At 36.0% G+C, this 21,300-nt stretch overlaps 1 protein-coding gene across 2 annotated transcripts in view; it reads right to left on the reverse strand.

The window, feature by feature from the left end:
* Nucleotides 1-20,902, reverse strand: part of GALNTL6 (polypeptide N-acetylgalactosaminyltransferase like 6) — a 1,185,252-nt gene extending 1,164,350 nt beyond the window's left edge. For both annotated transcript variants that reach the window (XM_032855779.1, XM_032855778.1), the window contains exons 1-2: nucleotides 20,804-20,902; nucleotides 20,108-20,417 (exon numbers count right to left, since the gene is read on the reverse strand). In XM_032855779.1, the coding sequence (XP_032711670.1) occupies nucleotides 20,108-20,245 (138 nt within the window). In that variant the 5' untranslated portion in view covers nucleotides 20,246-20,417; nucleotides 20,804-20,902. The remainder of the gene's footprint in view (nucleotides 1-20,107; nucleotides 20,418-20,803) is intronic.
* Nucleotides 20,903-21,300: the final 398 nt, after the last annotated feature.

A 21,300-nucleotide genomic window follows, 5' to 3' on the forward strand; every position in this document is an offset into this window, starting at 1 on the left:
GAGAAAGGCATTCACATAAGGAGTATTTTATGATACAGTCTGGGGTTTCTTCAATTATATTTGTTCTGTATTATCTCTAAAAATGAAAATAGGCACATTACATGTTCCATATCTTTTTAATGTCTGAAATATTTCTTAATAAATATAAAAACAAAAGGTTTTGAGTGGCCCTTGAGCAATTGTTAAACCATAATTTTTACCGCCAAATTTCAAGAGCTCACCTCTATGTTGGTGAAGACTGGATATGACTGACAGTGCAGAATCAGAAGAAAGTATGAGTAGTTTCCAAAAGATGGGATGTACAGAGAAAGACAATTATCATATAATCTCTCTAATATAAGAAAATTGAGAGACGGTGTGGGGGATCGTGGAAAAATGAAACAAGATGGGATCAGGAGGAAGACAAACCAAAGGGAACTGTTCATCTCAGGAAACAAACTAAGAGTTGCTGGGAGTTGTAGGGGAGGGAGAGGGTGGCTGGGTTATGGACATTGGGGAGGGTATGTGCTATGGTGAGTGCTGTGAATTGTGTAAGCCTGATGATTCACAGACCTGTACCCTTGGGGCAAATAATACATCATATGTTAATAAAAATAATTTTAAAAATTTTAGGAAAAAAAAAGATGGGATATAAAACCATATGGAAAGCAATCAGCTATATTTACAAAATTAAATGTGTGTGTGTCTGTGTGTGTGTATACACACATACATACATACATACATACATACATATCTCCATCAAGCACTTTTCTGAAGAGCACAAGCCCAGCTTCTGATATCAAGTTAAGGGTCTCAGTGCCCATATCACTGAGGCATACTAGAAGAGAAAAAGTGTTGAAGAAGGAAATTCTATTACTGTTATTATTGGTAGTAGTATTTTGTGATGCTACATGGCTAACTAATAATACCTCCCTACTATTACCTTCAGTTCTAAATAGTACATAGAATCTAATGAGTGCAAAGATACTGTAATCAATATTCCTCCTTCCCCTTCTTATTGATTGTATACAAATTACAAGAGCTTTCCAGAATTTGTTTTCATATTTGTTTATAACAAATCAATAGTTATTATTAGTATTAGCTATTATCATTTTAAAATGAGAAGACTAATAATAAAAGAAATCTGATAAGTTGTCTTTAACATGACAAAATCCATCATAAAATTTACTTCCCCATTACTAAGTAATTAAAATTTAGGCACTTGTAGACCTACACAGATAACAATATATAAAACTAAATTATTTATTAATCAAATGGACATAAGTATATTTTGTGTTTTCAAGATGTCACAATGAATAGACATGCCCAATGGCTTTAAAAAAAGTAATGTCGTATCCATAAATAATAAAAATACAATATAATGATCTATGCCACAGTGAATATTACATTCATAGTATACAGCCAATCTGTTTAATTATTATATTTGCACCCTAGTGACATCTAATTCATATTATTAAACTATAGATATAAACTCCTGGTAAGCTACAAAACCTAAATAAAAATGCAAAATAATCTTGCCTCTAGCACATGTTAAATAATAAACATTAAAATAGAACCATCACATGTACACATGCAAAGACAGACACATACACATCTACACATATAATCAGTCCAAACAACCTAGCTGAAATGAAGACATTTTCTATTCTTCCATAGTATTTTCTATATTTTTTAAAGTAGAGCAACGTATTCTACTCTTGTATCATAAATAGAATATCACAGAAAATAAAATAGAAAATGAGCTGGTGACCTCACAAACCTTTTGAGTTCACTCCTAATCTCTAAGTAATGCATTTGTCAATCTTTTTTTCCGGAATGTAAAAACAGAGTGAAGATGCTAAGAGGAACATGCAGAATGTTCTTTAAGTGATGAAACGACATGTGTTTTGCTTTTAGTTCTGATGACTCTCACTCTCTTTGCTAACTATGACACACATACTGCTGCTTGTGGCTAAACATCCTTTCTACAAGGTTCTTCAATTGAAATAACTTCACCTCACACTTTCTAGCAGAGGGTAGGTTGGGGGGGGGGGGCGCACGCGAGATGGGTGAAACAGGTGAAGGGAATTAAGAGTAGACTTATTTTGATAAGCACTGACTAATGTACAGAATTGCTGAATCTCAATATTATACACCTGAAACCAATATAACACTGTATATTAACTATACTAGATTTAAAATAATTCTTATTGTGAAATAAGCCTAATATTTAAAAATATCATTTAAAGAAATCCAAAAAAGGTTGAGTAGTGAAAAATGAAATTCCTCCTTACCACTCTATATAAACAAATTTTATGTAACACTAAAGTTACATAAAATATACTCAAAGCACAAAAAAGAGACTGCAAGCAAAAATATGCAGAAATCACTATTAGAAAAGAAAGTGATCAAATCTCAGAAAAGTTAAGATTTTAGCCTTGTATTGAGGTGGTTTATGGCAGAACAGAAATATAGTTCTTCTAAGTCTATTTAGTTCTTAATATTAGCAGATTCATCAAATTCCGGCTAACTGTAATACCTATTTAACAAATTAATAAAATTGGAATGAGATATTTGAAAGATCCAAGAATTCATTCATGTGTAACATTTATTATTAGCAATAACAATTTTTAATAAATAGGATTTATAAAATTCATAAAAAACACTAGGCACCACTCCATAACAATTCATTGTACATCAACTGCACACTATGATAGATGATTTATATGGTACTTCACATTCTCACAAAAAGGACAACTGTTTTTAATATTACACTCTAGATTTCACGTACTGTTTCTGTGTACTTACCTACTTTTTTTTTTTCAATATTTTATTATTTGAGAGAGAGAGAGCAAGCAAGAGAGCACAAGTAGGAGGAGCAACATAGGGAGAGGGAAAAGCAGACTCCCCGCTGAGTAGGAAGCCGGACAGGGTCCTCCATCCCAGAACCCCAGGATCATGACCTGAGCCAAAGGCAGACACTTAACTGAGCCACCCAGGCGCCCCAAAGTTACCTATTCTTATACTGCTCAATATGCCAGTAATCAGGCCATATAGAAAAGACTTTAAGAGAGAATCACCAAAATCAGTTTCAGACCACTCCAAATTTTATATTGATTAAAGTAAGCATTTAGGGCAACCTTAAAAATTGAAAAGTAAACCCCAAATCTGTAACTTTGAGGATGTGTATTGCAATGAGGATAAAGTGACCTTAAACATTCTGCTTTGATGGTGGTAGGACTCAGAAAGTTTGCCTCATATTTATGTTTGTCTAGAAATACTCATATGTCAACCTCAAATATTCACTACCAGCTAGTGCAGACACCCACTTACCTTATACTTTTCTTTCTTCTGGGCTCATGGTAAAAAGAAAAAAAAAAAGTCATTCTCATTCACTATTCCTAAGTGATATTTTTAAGAACCACAGCTCAAATTTTCATATTTACCCAAACCTAAAAAACCAGAGAACATAATGACATTTCCTAAAATGAGAAATGAAAATATTATTGAATGCTTCTCACAAAATACTCACATGTCCATCAATACTGACAATGGCAAAATTTATATATAAAGTATATGAAATACATATGTATGCATATGCACATATAATCAATGTCACACAGGAAAGGAAGGAAAACACTGTAAAATATCAGTCATAGGTAAGTAAATAAAAATCAGAGAAGAAAACAATGAGAAATTAAGTAAATTTATTTATAAGATAAGCATAAATTAAAAGGAATATTCTACCAAACTTAAAGATGGGATCACAAAACATAATAAAAAGAATGAGAAGATTCTGACAAACATACATGAACTGCAAGTTTACATTTAAAAAGGACCAATATCTGTAGCTAATACTTGATAGCTGTACTTAGATAAAAAAAAAATTTAAATGTATTATTTAAAGAAATTTTCACCAGAATCTACACATTCCGTCAGTCAAATGAAAATAAAAACCTTTCCCATCTAAACATATCACAAAAAATAGTATTTATATATATCTACATGAAAGATACTGATGAATCATTCAGAGTCAATATATTACAAGATCACTGCCAAAGACAGACTGTGTCTCAAATCAGTAGAAATGTACAATTGCAGACACTCACAGAAACAATGTAAAATCATATAAAGTGTTGTAAATAGGAAAAAGACTTCAGCGTTCAAGTCAAACAAGTTGCTTCAAACTGGATGCATGTATTTTCTCATAACACTTAACAAAACATCCACTGGCATGTTTTTGTTAGGTGATGGTACCTAAAAAATTATGTTTTAGCATCTAAATATTATGATACAAGTCAATGTATAATAGCATGTATTATTTTTGCCCAACTATAAGGATATTTTAAATGTCATTTTGATTACTAGACCTATTGAACTGATAACATTAAGGGAAAAAACCTAATTTTAAAAACTGCCTTTAATATTTCTACACATTTTTATTTTTTTAAGTAGGCTCCATGCCCAGTGCACAGACCAACCCAGGGCCTGAGCTCATGACCCTGAGAGGAAGACCCGAGCAGAGATCAAGAGGACGCTCAACCCACTGAGCCACCCAGGAGCCCCTCTGCACATCGTTTTAAACCTGAATGTGCCCTGGCAAAACTTATATTGAAAATCATTTTAATATACTGTTGAGATGGACACAAAAGCAACAGAAATGAAAGAAGGTCAAAGTTAGGTGACCAGTAGATAGAAATGTCAGAATGAAAAGTTCAAAAATCCAAAGCTGACCATCCTACTAGTACAGAGAAGAGGGAATATAATTAATGGGCTTGAAGTAATTTCGCAACATGAAGAGCTTTGTGGAATCATCTCATCAAACACAATGCTATGTAATTATCAAAACAGTAAGAGATTTCCCCCAAGACACTGCATTAAATATGCCTCTATCAAAGAAACCCTGTCATATCTTTTCTAGCTCTTAGAATTTTTTCCTAATCTCTTTCATAAGTTTTACCCTTGAATTTTCTCCCTTCCTCTCCCTGCTTCCACATCCCCAGTAGACAACTGCTAATTAAAATGAACACAGGTAAATCAAGGTAGACTTTTTCAAAAGAAGGGGCAAGGGCTGTTAGAAATGAGGATCTGTGCTAGACAATCAAGCTAATAGAAGTCTTAAGGTCTGAAGCATTCAAAATTAAAATAAACCCCATGAAATATGTCCAACTGTATTTCCAAAATGACTTTTTTACATGAAGTGGACTGCTTAGTGTTCCCTTGTAGCCTGTAATAATTAACTCAACTACAAGTTTTCTTATAAATCAGTAAATTTTTTAAGTAAGGTCTTTCCTAAATTGTCACAGTTGTCATTTTAATGTAGATACATCTTATGCCTAAACATTTTTTAAGTGTAAGTTATACTACAGATGTTGCTTTAATTAGAGAAAGTATATGATCTATGATTAGATGTTGTTCTTCATCTTACTGGCTTGTTTGAAGGTGACCCTCTTTTCCTTAAAGTCACTGGAGCCATACACAGCTTCTAGGACACCTCAGATGTCTACAAGTTTGATGAAATCTCATTGTGGGGGTGCGCGGGTGGCTCAGTGGGTTAAGCCTCTGCCTTCAGCTCAGGTTATGATCGCAGGGTCCTGAGATTGAGCCCCACATCAGGCTCCCTGATGTGGAGCCTGATGTGGAACCTGCTCAGGGAACCTGCTTCCCCCTCTCTCTCTGCCTGCCTCTCTGCCTACTTGTGATCTCTCTCTGTCAAATAAATAAATAAAATCTTAAAAAAAAAAAAAAAGAAATCTTGTGATTTTCAGAATCAGGATCAGTCAAGTCTTGACATAACAGCGTATCCAGTCAGAGACAGACAGAACAAACACATCCAAATGGAACCTTAATTCACAAGGATGACAAGAGTTGAACATTTTTTTTATATTCACAGTTGTTTGATAATACCTATATGGTGTTTAAGCATAAGCAATGGGTTGTGCATACTCTTATTTTTGTATTAAATATAGTTTAGCTCATGTAAGTTCCATATATAGAAAACAACTCCTATCTGTCATTCCTCATTCTTTCAAGAAACATTTATTGAATGCCTACTTTGTGGTCAGGCAATGTTAGACCCTGGCATTAAAATGTGGAAAAAGACAATTTCTAACTATATCAGCTTCCTGGGGTTGCTGTAACAAATCACCACAAATTAGATGGCTTAAAACAACAAAAAAATTATTCTCCCACAGTTCTGGAGGCCAGAAATTCCAAATCAAGATGTTGGCAGGGCTGCATTATCTCTGGAGGCTCTATCTTCCTTTGCCTCTTCCAGCTGCTTGACTTATTCTGCATCACTCCAATCTCTGCCTCTGTCTTCACACTTCTGTCTGTGTCTTCTTCCCTCCTGTCCACCAAATGCCCCCTGTGTTGTGTGTCTTTTATAGGGATGCTTGTCACTGGATTTAGGGCCCAGCAGGATAATCCAGAATGATCTCTGCAGCTCAAGATCCTTAAATTAATTACATCTTTAAGATTATTTTTCCCAATCAGGTAACATTCACAAGTTCAACGGATTAGTACATGGACAAACTTGGGGGGGGTGCACAGGGGAGTACATCAATCGACCTACTATTAAGATTAAGAAACTTACGGATTAATGTTGAATAAACTATCTAAATAGGTAGTTAATACATTGATAAGTTCCATTATAAGGGCAGAAAAAGAAAGTTTTTCTTAGGGAACAGGTAAGGAGAAAGCAGCTTTAAAGAACGGGAGAAACCCAAGCATGTGAGATCAAAGAAAGTTTCCCAGATAGAGCTTGAAGAAAAGTAGAAATTGTTCAGGTAAGATTGAAGATAAAATATACGCAAATTCCTGGAGGAGAAAGAACATGATAATCTAAGGAACCTAAAAGAAGTTCAAAGTAGTTGGAGCCTGGGAAGTCTTGGTAGTAAAGTAGTGAGCAGTTGGGTTCATCAAGGAGTGTTTAATACAGTAAAGCCATATTAAAGAATTTGAACTTTAATCCAAAGATGTGGGAAGCCAGTGAACAGACTGGCAAATGGCCATAGCCTGTTCAACTACACACTTTGGATAAACAACTCTCTGCTTTGCGAGTGGACTGGAGGACAATGCTGGAGGGGGAGTATCAAGCTGAGGGTCTTTCCCAGAAATCCAGTGAAGTGTTTATGCTGGTCCCAACCCATAGTAGGGTAGTGGCAGGGGGCATCAAGAGATGGGAATAAGTGCACAGGAAATGTTTTAGGAAGAATTGCTAACGCTTATCAATTGACTGAATTTTAGAGTAAGCATAATTAAAGTACCAACCATAATGAACACCCAGATAGATGGTGGTATACTTCATTTAGGTAAGAGACACAAAGGGAGAGCCGCCACAGGGAATGGAAGAGAAAAATGGATTTCATTAGTCATTTAAGGTTTAAAATATGTTTCTAGATGTTAGATTGTTGTGTGCATCACGTGTTCAGAGGTAAATCTGGATTAGACATAATGATTTGGGAGTCATCAACTTAAATTTGATAGCTGAAATTATGAGGGGCTAGATGAATGACCCCCCCCCTCAGAATGCAGACAAGAAGTAACAACTGCTGAAACCCCAAAGAAAATAGCATTGTAAGCAAAAGAACAGAAGTAGGTGTCTATAAAGACACTGTAAATGTGTTTGTGCATGCATGGTGTTTGGGAGGGGGTGTGGGGATAGAAGAATTAAAATAGGAGTTTGCCCAGCAAAGGCTAAAGAATCAGCGTACGTTTCCCTATTTAGCCTTCTTGCTTGTTTCCCAAAGCTGTCATTCCAGCCTCTTCCCTCTTTAAGTCTCCCACTCTGCCCCCTCTTCTCCTCAGATAAAGAAGACTGTTTCAGGTAAGAGAGTTTTGTTAAATTCTATCCAGTAGTATGACTAATGAGAAGTGCTTCTGGAATTAACTACCAAGAGATTTTCAGTGACACTGCTGGAAGGAGCTAACACAGATTAGAGGAGCTGGAATCATCCTGAGGTACAGACGCAGAAAATCAGGAAGGAGATGCATCAGGTTTAGTTGTTAGGAGGAGAAAGACAGGACAGTGCTAAAGGGGTGTGTGACAGAGAGTGGCACTGCCTTCACTTTACTCTGGCTCCCCGCACTCCTCCAATAGTGGGAGAAATCTGAGCAAGTTCAAATATTGATGTGAAAGATGGATCAGAGAGGAAGAGACTGGAAATAAGTGAAATGAGGGAAAAAAAAAAAAGCAGAACAGATCAATTGAAATTCCTAAGAAAACACTGTGGTCTATAGACTGGAGAGAAGGTCCCTATGTATCCTAAGGCTAGAGACATTTTTCCATGGTCACATGAGGCAAATAGGAACTGAGAAATAAATGCATATACTTTCTCTGATTTTATGGTAAGACATCTTGGCTCTCCCGGTATGAAAGTACTATGCTGTCACTGAAGAATGAGGCCAGGCTATCCACTGAGTATAAAAGAGGGGGTGGCAAGGGAGATTTGAGGAGACAAGAGAAGATTGGAAAAAGCAGCTTTAAAGAACGGGAGAAAGTGCTGAGTGGGAAAGCACAGAGAGATTCTTTACCAGTAGTTTGGCTTCATTGTGCCAGTTTTTATTTTTAACTTACACAAGATCGTTTCCCTTGAGGTGACACAACTAAGCAATATTTACCTTCTGATGACACAGTCTGAAATAAGGTGTCAGCTCCCAGTATTACAAACAAAACAATAGCAACATAGATCAACAGCAAAAGCCTTGAGCTAAAAAAATATTTCTCACATCATACACATTTCAATAATTGAAAATCCAGTTAGGTTCAACAGAACGTTTTGTGTGTGTGTGTGTGCGTGAGTGCGCGCGCGCGTGCATGTGTGTGTGTTTTAAGTGCAATGCAAAAGACTCAAGTTTTTAATGTTTGAAGTCATTGGTCCATTCATAGGACCAATAATTGATCAAATCAATTCCCACCTGAAATGTTTCTTCAAGAAAAATTTTAAAGGAAAAATGGGGAGCAGAGGGAGCTCTGAGCAGAAAAAAAAAGGACAGAAGAGGGGGGCAAAGTGATAAAGTAGTTGGTATTTCTACTCTTTCTTGAATAGTGTTCCTTAGCCTCTCTGATGCTTATCTTTCCCTCCATATTTTATATATTAAAACTCAAGATCTTTGCCTCGGAATGCTGGGATCATGCAGAAAATGTAATTTCCTTCAGTTTGTGAAAGAAAAAATGGAAGTTTCCATATAAATTAAGAGAGGGAAGCAATTCCACTACATAATTTTTGTTAATATGACACCCGTCTGTTAGGCTACCTGAAAAAAATTAAAAGATTCACTCAGCTAGGGAATGAAAGCATTTTCCTCTCCTTTCACCATCTAATTTTCTACAGTTTTCCATTCCTGTCTTCCCAGCCAGTTCTTTTCTCCGAAATGCTAGGAGTGAGAGAGCACTTCCTTTGTCAAGCTCTGTACTCCAATCTCAAACAGCTTCATTCTGAAGCAACCAGAACAGTAACGTTAAAATTCAAGTTATATAAAATAATAAAATAAAATATTCAACCCTGAAGACATTTTTAGATGATCTTTTTTAGAAGTTCAGACCCAATGACATAATTTATAAGACAGTTTTTATCCCTTGAGGGCAAAACACACATTGAGAAATCAACACCATGTGGAGAGAACAGCACAAAAAATATGAGGGGAAAGGTCACCATAATAGCATTGGTGCTGACTGCATATGCTGGGAAGAACTAAACTCTCTGTTGAAATCCAGTTTGCTCTCACAGGTAGAGCTATGTGAGTCCTTGGTTCATGCTGCAAAAACTTTTGAACTAGTCAGTGCTATTTTATTTCCACATGGGTTGCTAAAAGTAAAAAAATAAATTTAAAAATTTAAAGAAAAAATATTAAAGATGTTTCTTTGAATATTTTTTTAAAGCCTTATAAGAATGCAAATTTTGGGAGCACCTGGGTGGTTCAGTCCGTTGAGTGCCCAACTCTTGGTTTCAGCTCAGGTCATGACCTCAGGGTCCTGAGATGGAGCCCCACATTGGTTCCGGACTCAGCAGCGAAGTCTGGTTGAAGACTGCCCATCCCCACCTCACTTGCGCACGTGTGTGTGGGCGCCCTCTCTCAAATAAATCTTTAAAAAGGAGAATAAAAATATTTTTATAAACCCTTATGATGGGTCTATGAAAGAAATGGTATAGGAACATACTTTTCCTTTTTTATCCAATCTCAGTTCTCTAGAATTCTAACAGATAATAGCCAACACTTTAAAATTGCTTGCTTTGTGCAATCCAGTTTTCCGAACATTTTATGGACATAAACCTATTTAACCCATACACTGATTCAACCAAGCAGGCACTATTTTTAATACCCATCTTAGAAATGGCAAATCTAAGACACAGTAAAGATACACAGCTTGTCCAAAGTGACACGGGCAACAAACAATAGGACTGGAAGTGAAACCAGGCAGCCTGGTTCTAGTCTCCAAACCCTCAACCACTGTGCCTATTTCGTTCCATAGTTGAGTTAATATATAACTCTATGGTGCAGAATATCCAATACAGTTACATTATACGGTAAATTACAGATACTCCAACACTTCAATATTGGTAGAATAATCACTGTAAGATCTTAAAAAATTTTGAAAAAAAAAATGTCTCTTCATTTTTGCAATATAGGATAGTAATCTTCCATATACCAAGGATTTGCTGTGACTATTTAAGAACAGCTCAGCATGGTGCCTGGCACAGAGTAAGAATTATAAATAAATGCTACTTTAACTTTTATTATTAATATACTTCTACGCTTATTGTTTTTATCATTATGATTTTATTACTTTCATCATTCATATATTGGGATTCTTGGCAGCTTAAGACTACTATCTCCTTATCCCTGTAATTAATATCCCCTCACTTCCCTCATTCTACTACCTATACATAAACCAATTGCCTTTTCCCTTTGCTCTGCATAGCTGTTCATTGTTTGAATTTATTTTGACAGGTACATTGCTGTCCCACTGACCAGGTGGCTGTACAGTGTCTTGACAACCCCATTCAGTATTATAGTCTTCAGTCTTTATTACAGGATTATATATACTATGATAAACATCTAATTACTTATCTATCTAGATATTAAAGCTATCTATCTATATTATATGATTTCACCCTTTGCAGAACATTTCACAAATGTTCAATTATCTCTCCAAATTAGTATGGTAATTGTGTAAGAAAAATCTCAGACATCTCTGCCAACCCGTAACAAGCACAGGCTCTATATCTACCTTTCAGAGCATAACCCCCTTTTCTGCTTCTCTCCTGCTTTTTTCATCTACCTCCATTTTCCTGGGGGACTGGTCTTCACGCATCAGCCTTCTGGATTCTCTCGTCTCCCACCAACCAGGACCCCACATTCAGCCCTTTGTATCAGTGCTAGCACTATCGTTATTCATTATTGGTCTTACAGGATATCTTAGTTGCACGTTTAGTCTTACCATTTAACCAGTTACAGTTTTGTTTAAACCTCTACAGCTGTGTGCACCTTTAACCAGGTCAGTATCAGAGACTGATTATCACGCCCACTTTTCAAAGTTCTCACTGGCCTTAAACTATGTAGCTGTTAACACTGTTCACCACTGTTTCCTTTTTATGAGTCCAGAGTGCAGAGACTCAAATGTTGTCTTTGGATCTTACTTAACTGTGAACTGAGTTATCCAGAAGAACCTATCTCAATGAATTGTTGGAGGATTAAATCAGTAAATGTGCAGAAAACAATTAGGGTCACGTAAATATCACACAATAACTCACGTTTTCTCTATTCCTTCTAAACGGTAAATAATTAGAACACGTTTCTCAGGAAACAATGTAATCCATCCCGGTATTATAGGTGTGTTCATGCCTTTTCTTAATGAGCAGATTGTAAGCTAATTGAAAACAGATTTATCTCTTAATCACTTATTTGCTGCAGGGTGTAAGCACAGTATTGTAGGGTACACATAGCGAATAAACATCTATAGTATCAATAATAAACAAATTAGTAGTGATGTTTTACATACTTTATTATATCTCTACTGGGTTTGTCCAATATTAAGCCTGTTCACTACCTTCAATCAATAGTCTAAAAACTGAGAAAAAAGTAGCAATGCCATTTATTTAGCTTCCCTTAATTGAGTATCTACTATGCACCAGGGCAATTTACATATATTAATCCAATTATTTCTCTCTGCTACCCATTTATGTGATAATATCTGTGTTAACATATGAAGACCTGAGCTTCAAAGATGTTAAGTGACCTGCCCAAGATGACAGACTTTGGTAAGTGGTGAGCCCACTGTCAGAACCTTGAGTATCTGCCCTTCCCTCAGCCTAATCCCAGCCCTGTCTTATTCTGAGAAGATGCAACCAACACACTCCTCATAAAAGAACAAAGCCCTAATGCCTCCAGAGACCACACCACTCCCTCCCTTTTCTAAAGGTCCCTGATACACACAGAAAATTCCACCATTCAGTGCTTGTTTTTTGTTTGTTTGTTTGTTTCATGACTATCAAATTTACCTCACCAATTCACTATTTAGAAAATTAAGAATGGGCACACGCAACATGCTTTTTCTGGATCCTCTAACTCCACTGAAGGGAATAGTAACTCTGTAAAGTAGCTTCATGATTTTAATAGTTTTATTCTGTTTTTTAACTTTTTTTCTTCAGAATAATCCGATCTCTCTCATGACTATGATTTAAACAACAAAAGTAGTTCTCAGATTCTTGTTTGTAATCAATGCAGGGGAAGAAAATGCCTATATGTGAGGCGTGGGCTTTATTTGTCATAGGAAATGAAAGTGGTCACTACAAAGAAGTATTACTCTTTAAAAAAAAAAAAAACTCTTCTATTAAAAGCTTCTATTTTTTAATAACTTTGAATGCAATATACCAAAAAAATTTCAGTCACTTTTTTACAATGAATGATTATACAAAAAATAAAATGAACAACCTGTCCTTAAGCACTGGACCAAAAAATTACAAAGAAAAAGCCCTTTCATTTTCTAGACCCTATTTATTTGTTTATTGAACAGTCCCTCCCTTCCACATTTAACACATCAATGAGAGTCCTCTCCCATATTCACTGCTCTGCTGTGCTCTCTTGACACAGCCTTGCAAAGAGAAACCATCTGTAAATATTTATTAAGCAAACACTAATTTCCTTGCTAAAGGCAATGATCGCTTATAAATGCTTATACCATAATAACAATCTATATTCATTAACCCTTATTATATGCTGTTCAAAATACTAAGCATTTAATCCTCACTGTAACACTACAAGAAAAGTTTTATCATCCCCACCCGACTTAAAAGAAAACTGAATTGGGGAAAATCAAGGACTTGCTAAATGTCACAAAGTGGTAAGTGCTGGATCCAGACTTTGAAACTGATAATTTGGTTCCAGAGCCTACATCCTTACATACTGAAAGAGAACAAGACAGAATGGAAATTCTGGTAGTTCTTCTAAAATTAAGTGCAACTGGATTCTTTTTCAGAGGAGACATGCCAAAAATAAGGAAAAAGGAAAGACCCACTCACTCAAACTTGGGTGGCAGCCCTGACAATGTGGTCAATTTTTATTATGATAAAACAGTTCACAATGATTTATAATATTCCCTGTATCTGGCTTTCTAGACTTCAAGTACTGAAAATAACATTCCATGAGTAATTGAGCAATAAATTTAAAATTAGCCTTCTCAGCCCTCACTAAGACACTACCACTCCTTGCAACAGAGAGCTGATAGCGGACCAACACATGGGATGGCAACCACAACTGCATTGATTCTATTACCAGACAACAAACGAATCACCCTATTTATAACCTGTGCAAGTCTAACAGTCTAAATCCTTGCTAGAGTCTCACGCTTGCTAAATAGATATAAGTACTTCTAGAGACAGATGCATTTTCTTTATCTCTCTCCATACTTTCCTAGAGTTATGCTGGTAACATTTAAATGATGCTTCAAACTCAGTTGACTAACAGCCTCTCATGGATTTAAAGCAGTGGAAAAAGCATAAAGTTACAAAAGAAAAAAAAATGTACAAAATGGAACAGTTGGGTGGATTTATTTTTTCTTTATAAGTGAGAACATGCATGTGGATGTATGTATGCGTGCTGCTAAATGAATACGTGAAATGAATACTTTGAGAGTACTGCTAATCTCGTTCACACGTTTCCCCATTAAGCTAGAAGTGGAAAAGTTGGAGGAAAACATTCATGTGATTTGCCCTTGACCTTAAATATACCTTTATTTTTTCTCCCTCTTTCTGGCTACCTCAATGGAGTTTGGTAGTAACAGACACCAGCATATCAGAGAGGAACAGTGGTGGTAATTGTGTTCTTGAATGTTTGTGGATGCCCTGTCTCTTCTTTTCAACCTTTAAATAAACCCAGTATATATGAGTGCGTATATATATATATATATATATATATATTCCTGTCTAAATATGTATTGTCAGTGGCACAAATGGTTTTTATTTGTTTTGTTGTTGTTGTTGTTCATTCAAGAATTACAACTATGTTTTGAGAGAATTTAGGCACTGTTAGCTTTATGGTGTGACAGATGGAGGTCAGATGGAGAACGAATATATAGTTTATGAGTGTGTCTTTACCTTTACTATCACCCTGAGAACCTATTTCTTGGCACATTTGGACCTTTGATTTTATTTATAATGCTTCTTTGTCAACACATGTAAATATGAAGGAAAGAGAAGAACAATGTGGTCATGTCTGAAGGTTTTAAGAACTGAAAGTAACCAGTGCTCACCTCTTCATCCTAAGTAAGCCGAGCCCATGAGAAATGAGTGACTGCTGAGACAAAACACAACCACATCTGATTCTACATCCCACCTACACTGCTTAATATCTTTTCTTCACTTAATCTGTATCCCCTCCTATAAGGTTATTCTTGATGTACCTTAACTGAACTTGGTCTATATAAAAGTGTTACAAGAAGAGACACAGTTGGAAACTTTCCTAAAGGCTATCATGGCTACTCCTGACAAAACTTTAAATAAGTAAATAAAAACAAACTCAGTTCTCTATACCACTTAAAGCATCCAAACCTCCTTACTCTTTTTCCTACATATCCCAGCCTTGACTTGGTTTCCTTTATAGAGAAGAAAAAAAAAAAAAAACCTTATAGGAGGTTAATTGATTCAGCACAGCTTATCCAATGCAGCAATGAACAAGAGAAAAACCTATCTAATTTTTTACCAGACTGTGAATAGAAGACTGTGTTTCACACAGTCTCCCAAGAGGCAAGGTGATGAACTAATCATGTTGCGATCTACGAGGTCACAGCAAATAATTAAGACACTTGTTACAGTGGTCTGTGTGGTGTGATCCTGTAGCGAGTCAGAATGGATTTTCCATAAATTCAAGAAAAGGTCCTTTAAAATCTTAATTTAAAACCTACATTTTAGCTAATTAAGAACAGTATGGCTCAAACTAATGCATCATTTCACATTTAGTGTATTGATAATCCTGAGTAGCGGGAAGAGAGAAAACCTTTTTTTTTTCTCCTGTCCTTAGCTCTTCCAATATCTAAGGTGTTTGCTGGAAAAGAAATACAGACACACTCTACTGCTTTAGTGATCAGCATGACAAAGGAAAGCATGACAGTTTGCATATACTCAGTACCAATTATCTGACATCTTCACATCATAAACAGGTTTAAAATGCCACAGGGGAGAAAAAATGTTCTTAGCCAAAAGAAAAAATCCCCCCAAAGTGTGGTGCTAATTAACATTAGAAGAGTTGGTCAAAGATACTGAGAAATCCAGGAGAGTACTTTTTTTTTTTTTTTTAATAAAGGTGAAGTCCCACACCTGTCATGTACAGCTTACATATGGATCTAACAACAAAATATTAGCACACAATATTTCCCATACCCAAGATGTGATCTCAGGTCTTTACGTACCTTATGTGGCAAGCATGATTAACCCTATTTCATCAATAAAAATTCCTAACTACAAAGAAATAAGAAGGTTCTACAATTCAAAAGTGACATGAGCATCTAGTTTTGTTTTTTTTTTTTCCTAATGTGGTAAAAAATCCAGGCTAAACATAAGTTTCTAAAATCATTCTGAATAATTGTGAAAATGTCTGATTTAAAATTCTGGAATTTGACTCTAGTTCTTTCATTTAAAAAATGATTCACAAAAATACTGAAAGGTCTTCATCATATTCTAAATATTCTTGTATTATTTCTGCAAGTCATATTATTTGCAACTTAGTTGCCAAAACTACAGCTACTTTTTTTTTTTCAATTAGACTTTATAATGTATTTAGGAAAACAAAGTGTTTGGGGGTAGTTTTTATTTACCTATTCTTGTATGAATAATTAGGAAGAAAGGTATAATAATGCTGAATGAAGTAGTTTTGCCCTAAAATATTGATTTGTCCTAATTATAATCCTACTGCACTGCTTATTTAAGATCTAAACACATAACTTTAATTTAAATGTAGCTGAAAGCCAGAAGAATAGCAATTCAAATTTTAAGAGAAAAATGAGAAGCATTACTACACAGTAATCACTCTCAGCTAAGTATCCTATTCATTATCAATAGATTATTTTGTAATATACGTATATATTTCTAAACAAAACAAAGAAGATAATTACATCATCCCAGTAATAGCAAAAAAGTGACAAAATTCAACTGAAAATAACATATGACAATTATGATTGATAACTTAATAACATATAAGCCAAAACTATAAAATATCTTCAAATTTTTCTAAAACATTAAAAATCTCAAAAGCTTAAAAATTATTTTAGTAACTTGATTCCAACTTTTCAGAGCATAAACAATAAAATACACATTTTAATTACTGCATTATTAAATTTTTTCAATCCCCTTTGGTTGTATGAGAGAAAAGAAAAAAAAAACTTTTAAATGAATAATTTGGGAATTTTTATTTCATTTTTTTCTTTTCTGCATCATAAATGGGTAAATATTAAAATATAATGGGAATTTTCATAACTATTATTATTTGTAAAGATTTTATTTATTTGACAGAGAGAGACACAGCAAGAGAGGGTAACACAAGCAGAGGGAGTGGGAGAGAGAGAAGCAAGCTCCCGCCAAGCAGGGAGCCCAATGCAGAGCTGGATCCCAGGACCCCAGGATAATGACCTGAGCCAAAGGCAGGGGCTTAACAACTGAGCCACCCAGGCATCCCCGTAAACATTATTCTTCATGTGAAAAGACAATAATACAATTAACTTGTAATAGTAACAGAATGAAAAAAAATGTGCAAAATATTAAATAGCATGAAAACTAACATAGAATTTCTATCAGTGTTTACTGTTTACCCTCGCTTTGTTTCAGATTATGTAATAAATACTGTTTATACAAATTAGTAGATAAACTATTAATGATGTGCTCTGATAAAATAAAATTAGGAGAATTTAAAGAGTATTAGCCATTCTATGATTTTGAATCTCCATAATGTAAAGTATTTCCCTACAACCCATTGTAATAATTAAACTATTTAAAATGGTTAAAGGTTTTCAATTTCTGTGACCATCGCCATATCACACTTTGCACCAGAACTGCTGTTTTAACACATAACTGCTGTAAAAATAGACCACTCACATGGGCACGTGACTTGTTTTGAATAGCTTCAGTACTTACTGCTGTCAATGCCTCAATCAGCGCATTATCTTTACCCTCATGATTTTACAACTTAGTGATAAATATAGCAAAAGATGGCTTTTGAAGAACATCTTAGCAATTAGCCATGAAATAGTCTTTTTAGAACAAATTGCTAAATTTAAATAACACATTACCCAATAGTCAGATTACATGCTTCAACTGGAAACCTGTGTGTTTAGCTGACTTACTAACATTGATTTATAGATACATTAGCAAACTATTATATCACAATATTAAGCATGTTTAACTCATCACTGGAAGTCACTTTTTATTTGGTCAAGTGTATACACACACACACACACATAAACACACATATATAAATATACATATATGACTTAACTCTTACTTACCCAATACTTGTATAAGGTCAACTATCCTAATTATCTTTCCAATTATATCTAACAGTGGAATAAAACCAATAAAAGCTTATCTTTTCTGTTTTACAATGAATTCTATCTTTCAGTAAGTGATAATTTCTACCTTTTTAATTTTGTTTCTGTAAGAATTAGTTCTAAAACTATTACTTAAGTTAAAAACTACTGAAGTATATGATTGACATTCATTTTATGGCATATTACTGACCGTCTTTACTCTTGGTTTCAAAACTGTTACACAGGATTATTAAACTGGAATGTCACAAGATCTTCATCAGTTATTTACTCAACAGTGTATGAAACATTGAAAAAAACCTCCTTCTCTTGCCACCCCATTCCTTTCATAATTGTTAACTGATTACCTAATATTAAGTTAATCTATTCCTCTACAAAAGAACCAGAAACAAGGAAACTCTTTTGGAGATTACAGTAAATCAGAGAGTTGATTTGCTATATTTCATTTTTTAATGCCATTGTACAAACAAATTTCCCATTAAGAGTCAAAATCAATAAGAACCAGTGTGAAAGTTGTAAAGATCTCTTTAATAAGTTTAATTAGTGTTTTATGTTAGCTATATAACAAATACTTCAGATGGCTATGGTTAATTGAATTAGCAAAACTCAAGGAGAAGTCATTTTGCTTTTGTCAGTTTAACTATTTTGAAATAGAAATTTTATGTAATACTGTATTAGCTACTAATGTCAACAAAATCTTGTTTCACATCAAGGTTGGAGAAATAAGTGACCTAAGTAGGAAAAAAAAATGTTTCACATTCAAAGTGCCCATCTTCCTTCCTTTTTTTCACTAGAATGACAAAACAGAATATACTTCAAATCAAGGTTATAGCCCTATTAGAAATGATGATAGAGATCAACAACTAAATAAAAACATCAACAGTTTTCCTCAAAATTCCGACCTACCAAAAATCCATAAGCAACTAGTCATCTTTAAAGTTTACAGACTGGTAACCATTACTTCTCAAAATGAAAAAGCAGATTAACTCCAGGTATTTCACAACTAACCACTCACTGTGTAAAGAGATTAAACTTTATTAAGTATAAGAAGAAGTATTTAATTGCCATTAATATATATTTCTGTTGTCCACAAATGGACTTTTACTTAAACACATAATATATGTGGAAGGTACACAGTGTACATGGGCGATGGCCCTTGAAATTAAGAATATTAATATTCTGAGGTGATACACGCGACTAGTTAAAAAAAAGTGTTACGTCAATATCACAAAGAAGGCTGCATTCTATTGTTAGAAGTTTAATTACAGAAGCTGTCTCATTTATTAATAAAAAAGAAATTCAACAATATGACTTCTCATCAACACTTCGTGAACGATTTTTTTGCATTACTCCCTAAAAAAGATAGTTATTTTGATCTATGTTAAGTCATGAGTGATGCCCAGACTAACAGATTGCATATACGTGAAAACAAAACATATCACACTACGCAGTGTTTCAGATTTGAAGAAAAGCTTTTACCAACAAACTATTACCACCAGATTGTGAAACTGAACAGGCATCCTTGATAACTCTGCCTGTATACCTCACCACACCACCTTAGCAACAGGAGAGAAAAAACAAGAGACTTTAAGTTTCCACAGAGTAAAAAGCTGTTGCTAAGCAAAAATTACAACCAAAAATATAGAAAGCTGTAGCTTGTTTCTTGAGAACTACTTCACAAGTTTAAGGATTTCATTGGCCCAGATCACTTTAATGTAGATACCGAAACCGGATGAAAAGCAAAAACAAATCCCCGGGACTGACTTGTACCAAACCCACCTCCGCACCCCACAAATGAACAGTTACCTTTCATACACTTCAAGTCAAAAATCAACCTAAAGACCAACTGAGATTGTTTTCTCTTCCTCTTGACCTCTCTTATCCTTCTTTTCTAGTTTATTTTACTTTCATCCATGTCCTTAGTTGGGATCTTAAAGCAAGGACTTTCCAAACCCCAAAGTCTCAATTCCTAAAATATGCGCCCTGCAAATTCTTGAGAGAAAACCTAAGGCTACCCTACACTGGCTTCCCTGTGTCCCGGCGAGGTACTCGCCTTACCAATCCTCCTGTGAGCTCTCTCCGGATGGCACTTACCTGCTGCTCCCCGGGTTCTGTGGATTTCACCAAGTGCTTATCCTTGTACAGAGACCAGAGACCAATATTGGGCAGGAAAATTAAAGCCACCATGAATAACAAAGTCATCTGCAGAAATCTCTTCTGTTTCCTCTTCATTGCAAATGGTAACAGAGAAGAAAAGTTAAAGGAGATGGCTCCCTGACTGCTTCTTGTGTTTAACGCCAAAGTCCTTTCCTCTCCCCTGCGAAGCACCAGAAACTGAGGAGAAGCTAAAAACTTTTGTTGCGTGCTCAGCACCAATCTGCACGATTCAGAGGGAGTTGGGCATCTGCAGAACAAACACACAGTTACTTTCCCCCCAGAAAACTATGACGAAGGCATTATCTATTGGCTTAGAAGTAAATGACTTGACTGAGGAAATCCTTAAACCTCCTTAATATAAAGCAGTGGAGTAAAATACGGTCATTTGACCCATAATCTTAAGTTATGAAAGTCTATAGCATGCTACATAATAAGAACACAGGAGTTGTGGTGTCCTCCCCGCCTTAGTGGGGAGGGTTGGGTTGGAGAGGAGCGGGTCAGTTGCGTGGGGGGAAAAGGCTCAGCCCCAGCAAGTGTCAGGAAGAAAAGCGTCCGCTTTTGACATTGGAACGTCACCTTCCTCGTCCTCCCTGCACGTCTGTCTCCTCCTGTGCTGCCCCTGGAATGACCCACCTGGACTCAAGTTCAACTCCCTCTGAAACCAGCGTGCTGGCGGGCTCCACTCGGATCCAGGGACTCGGACACAGGAGCACAACTCCTGTTTGGACGGAGGTCGCCAAACTCCTGGATGCTCGCGCGCGGTCTAAACTCTCCCCGGCGGCAGCGGCTCGCGAGCGGGGAACCTGCTGGAAGGGAGGCTACAGATGTCAGCGCAGTCCAGCCAGGAAGTGGAGGCGCCGCGCCGTTTCGCCTCGCGCAGCCCTCGGAACGTGATCTTCCGCGAAGTAAGCGCTCTGCCCATCAATCTCTTCCCCTTCCCCCGTGACGCTCTCACGCTCCGCCGTTCATGTTACCATTCTCTTCCAGCGACTGAGCGAACCCAGAGAAACATCACGAGCACCGAAAGGGCGGTGTGCTCAAGCTCCCCTCCTGCGAGGGGGATGGAGGGAGGCGAAGCCGAGTCTGCGCCGGGCTGGGCCGTGGGCGAGGGCGCCGGGGAAGGCGAGCAG

The sequence above is a fragment of the Lontra canadensis genome, unplaced genomic scaffold (assembly GCF_010015895.1).
Source record: "Lontra canadensis isolate GAN:19392208 unplaced genomic scaffold, GSC_riverotter_1.0 scaffold10, whole genome shotgun sequence".
NCBI lineage: Eukaryota > Metazoa > Chordata > Mammalia > Carnivora > Mustelidae > Lontra > Lontra canadensis.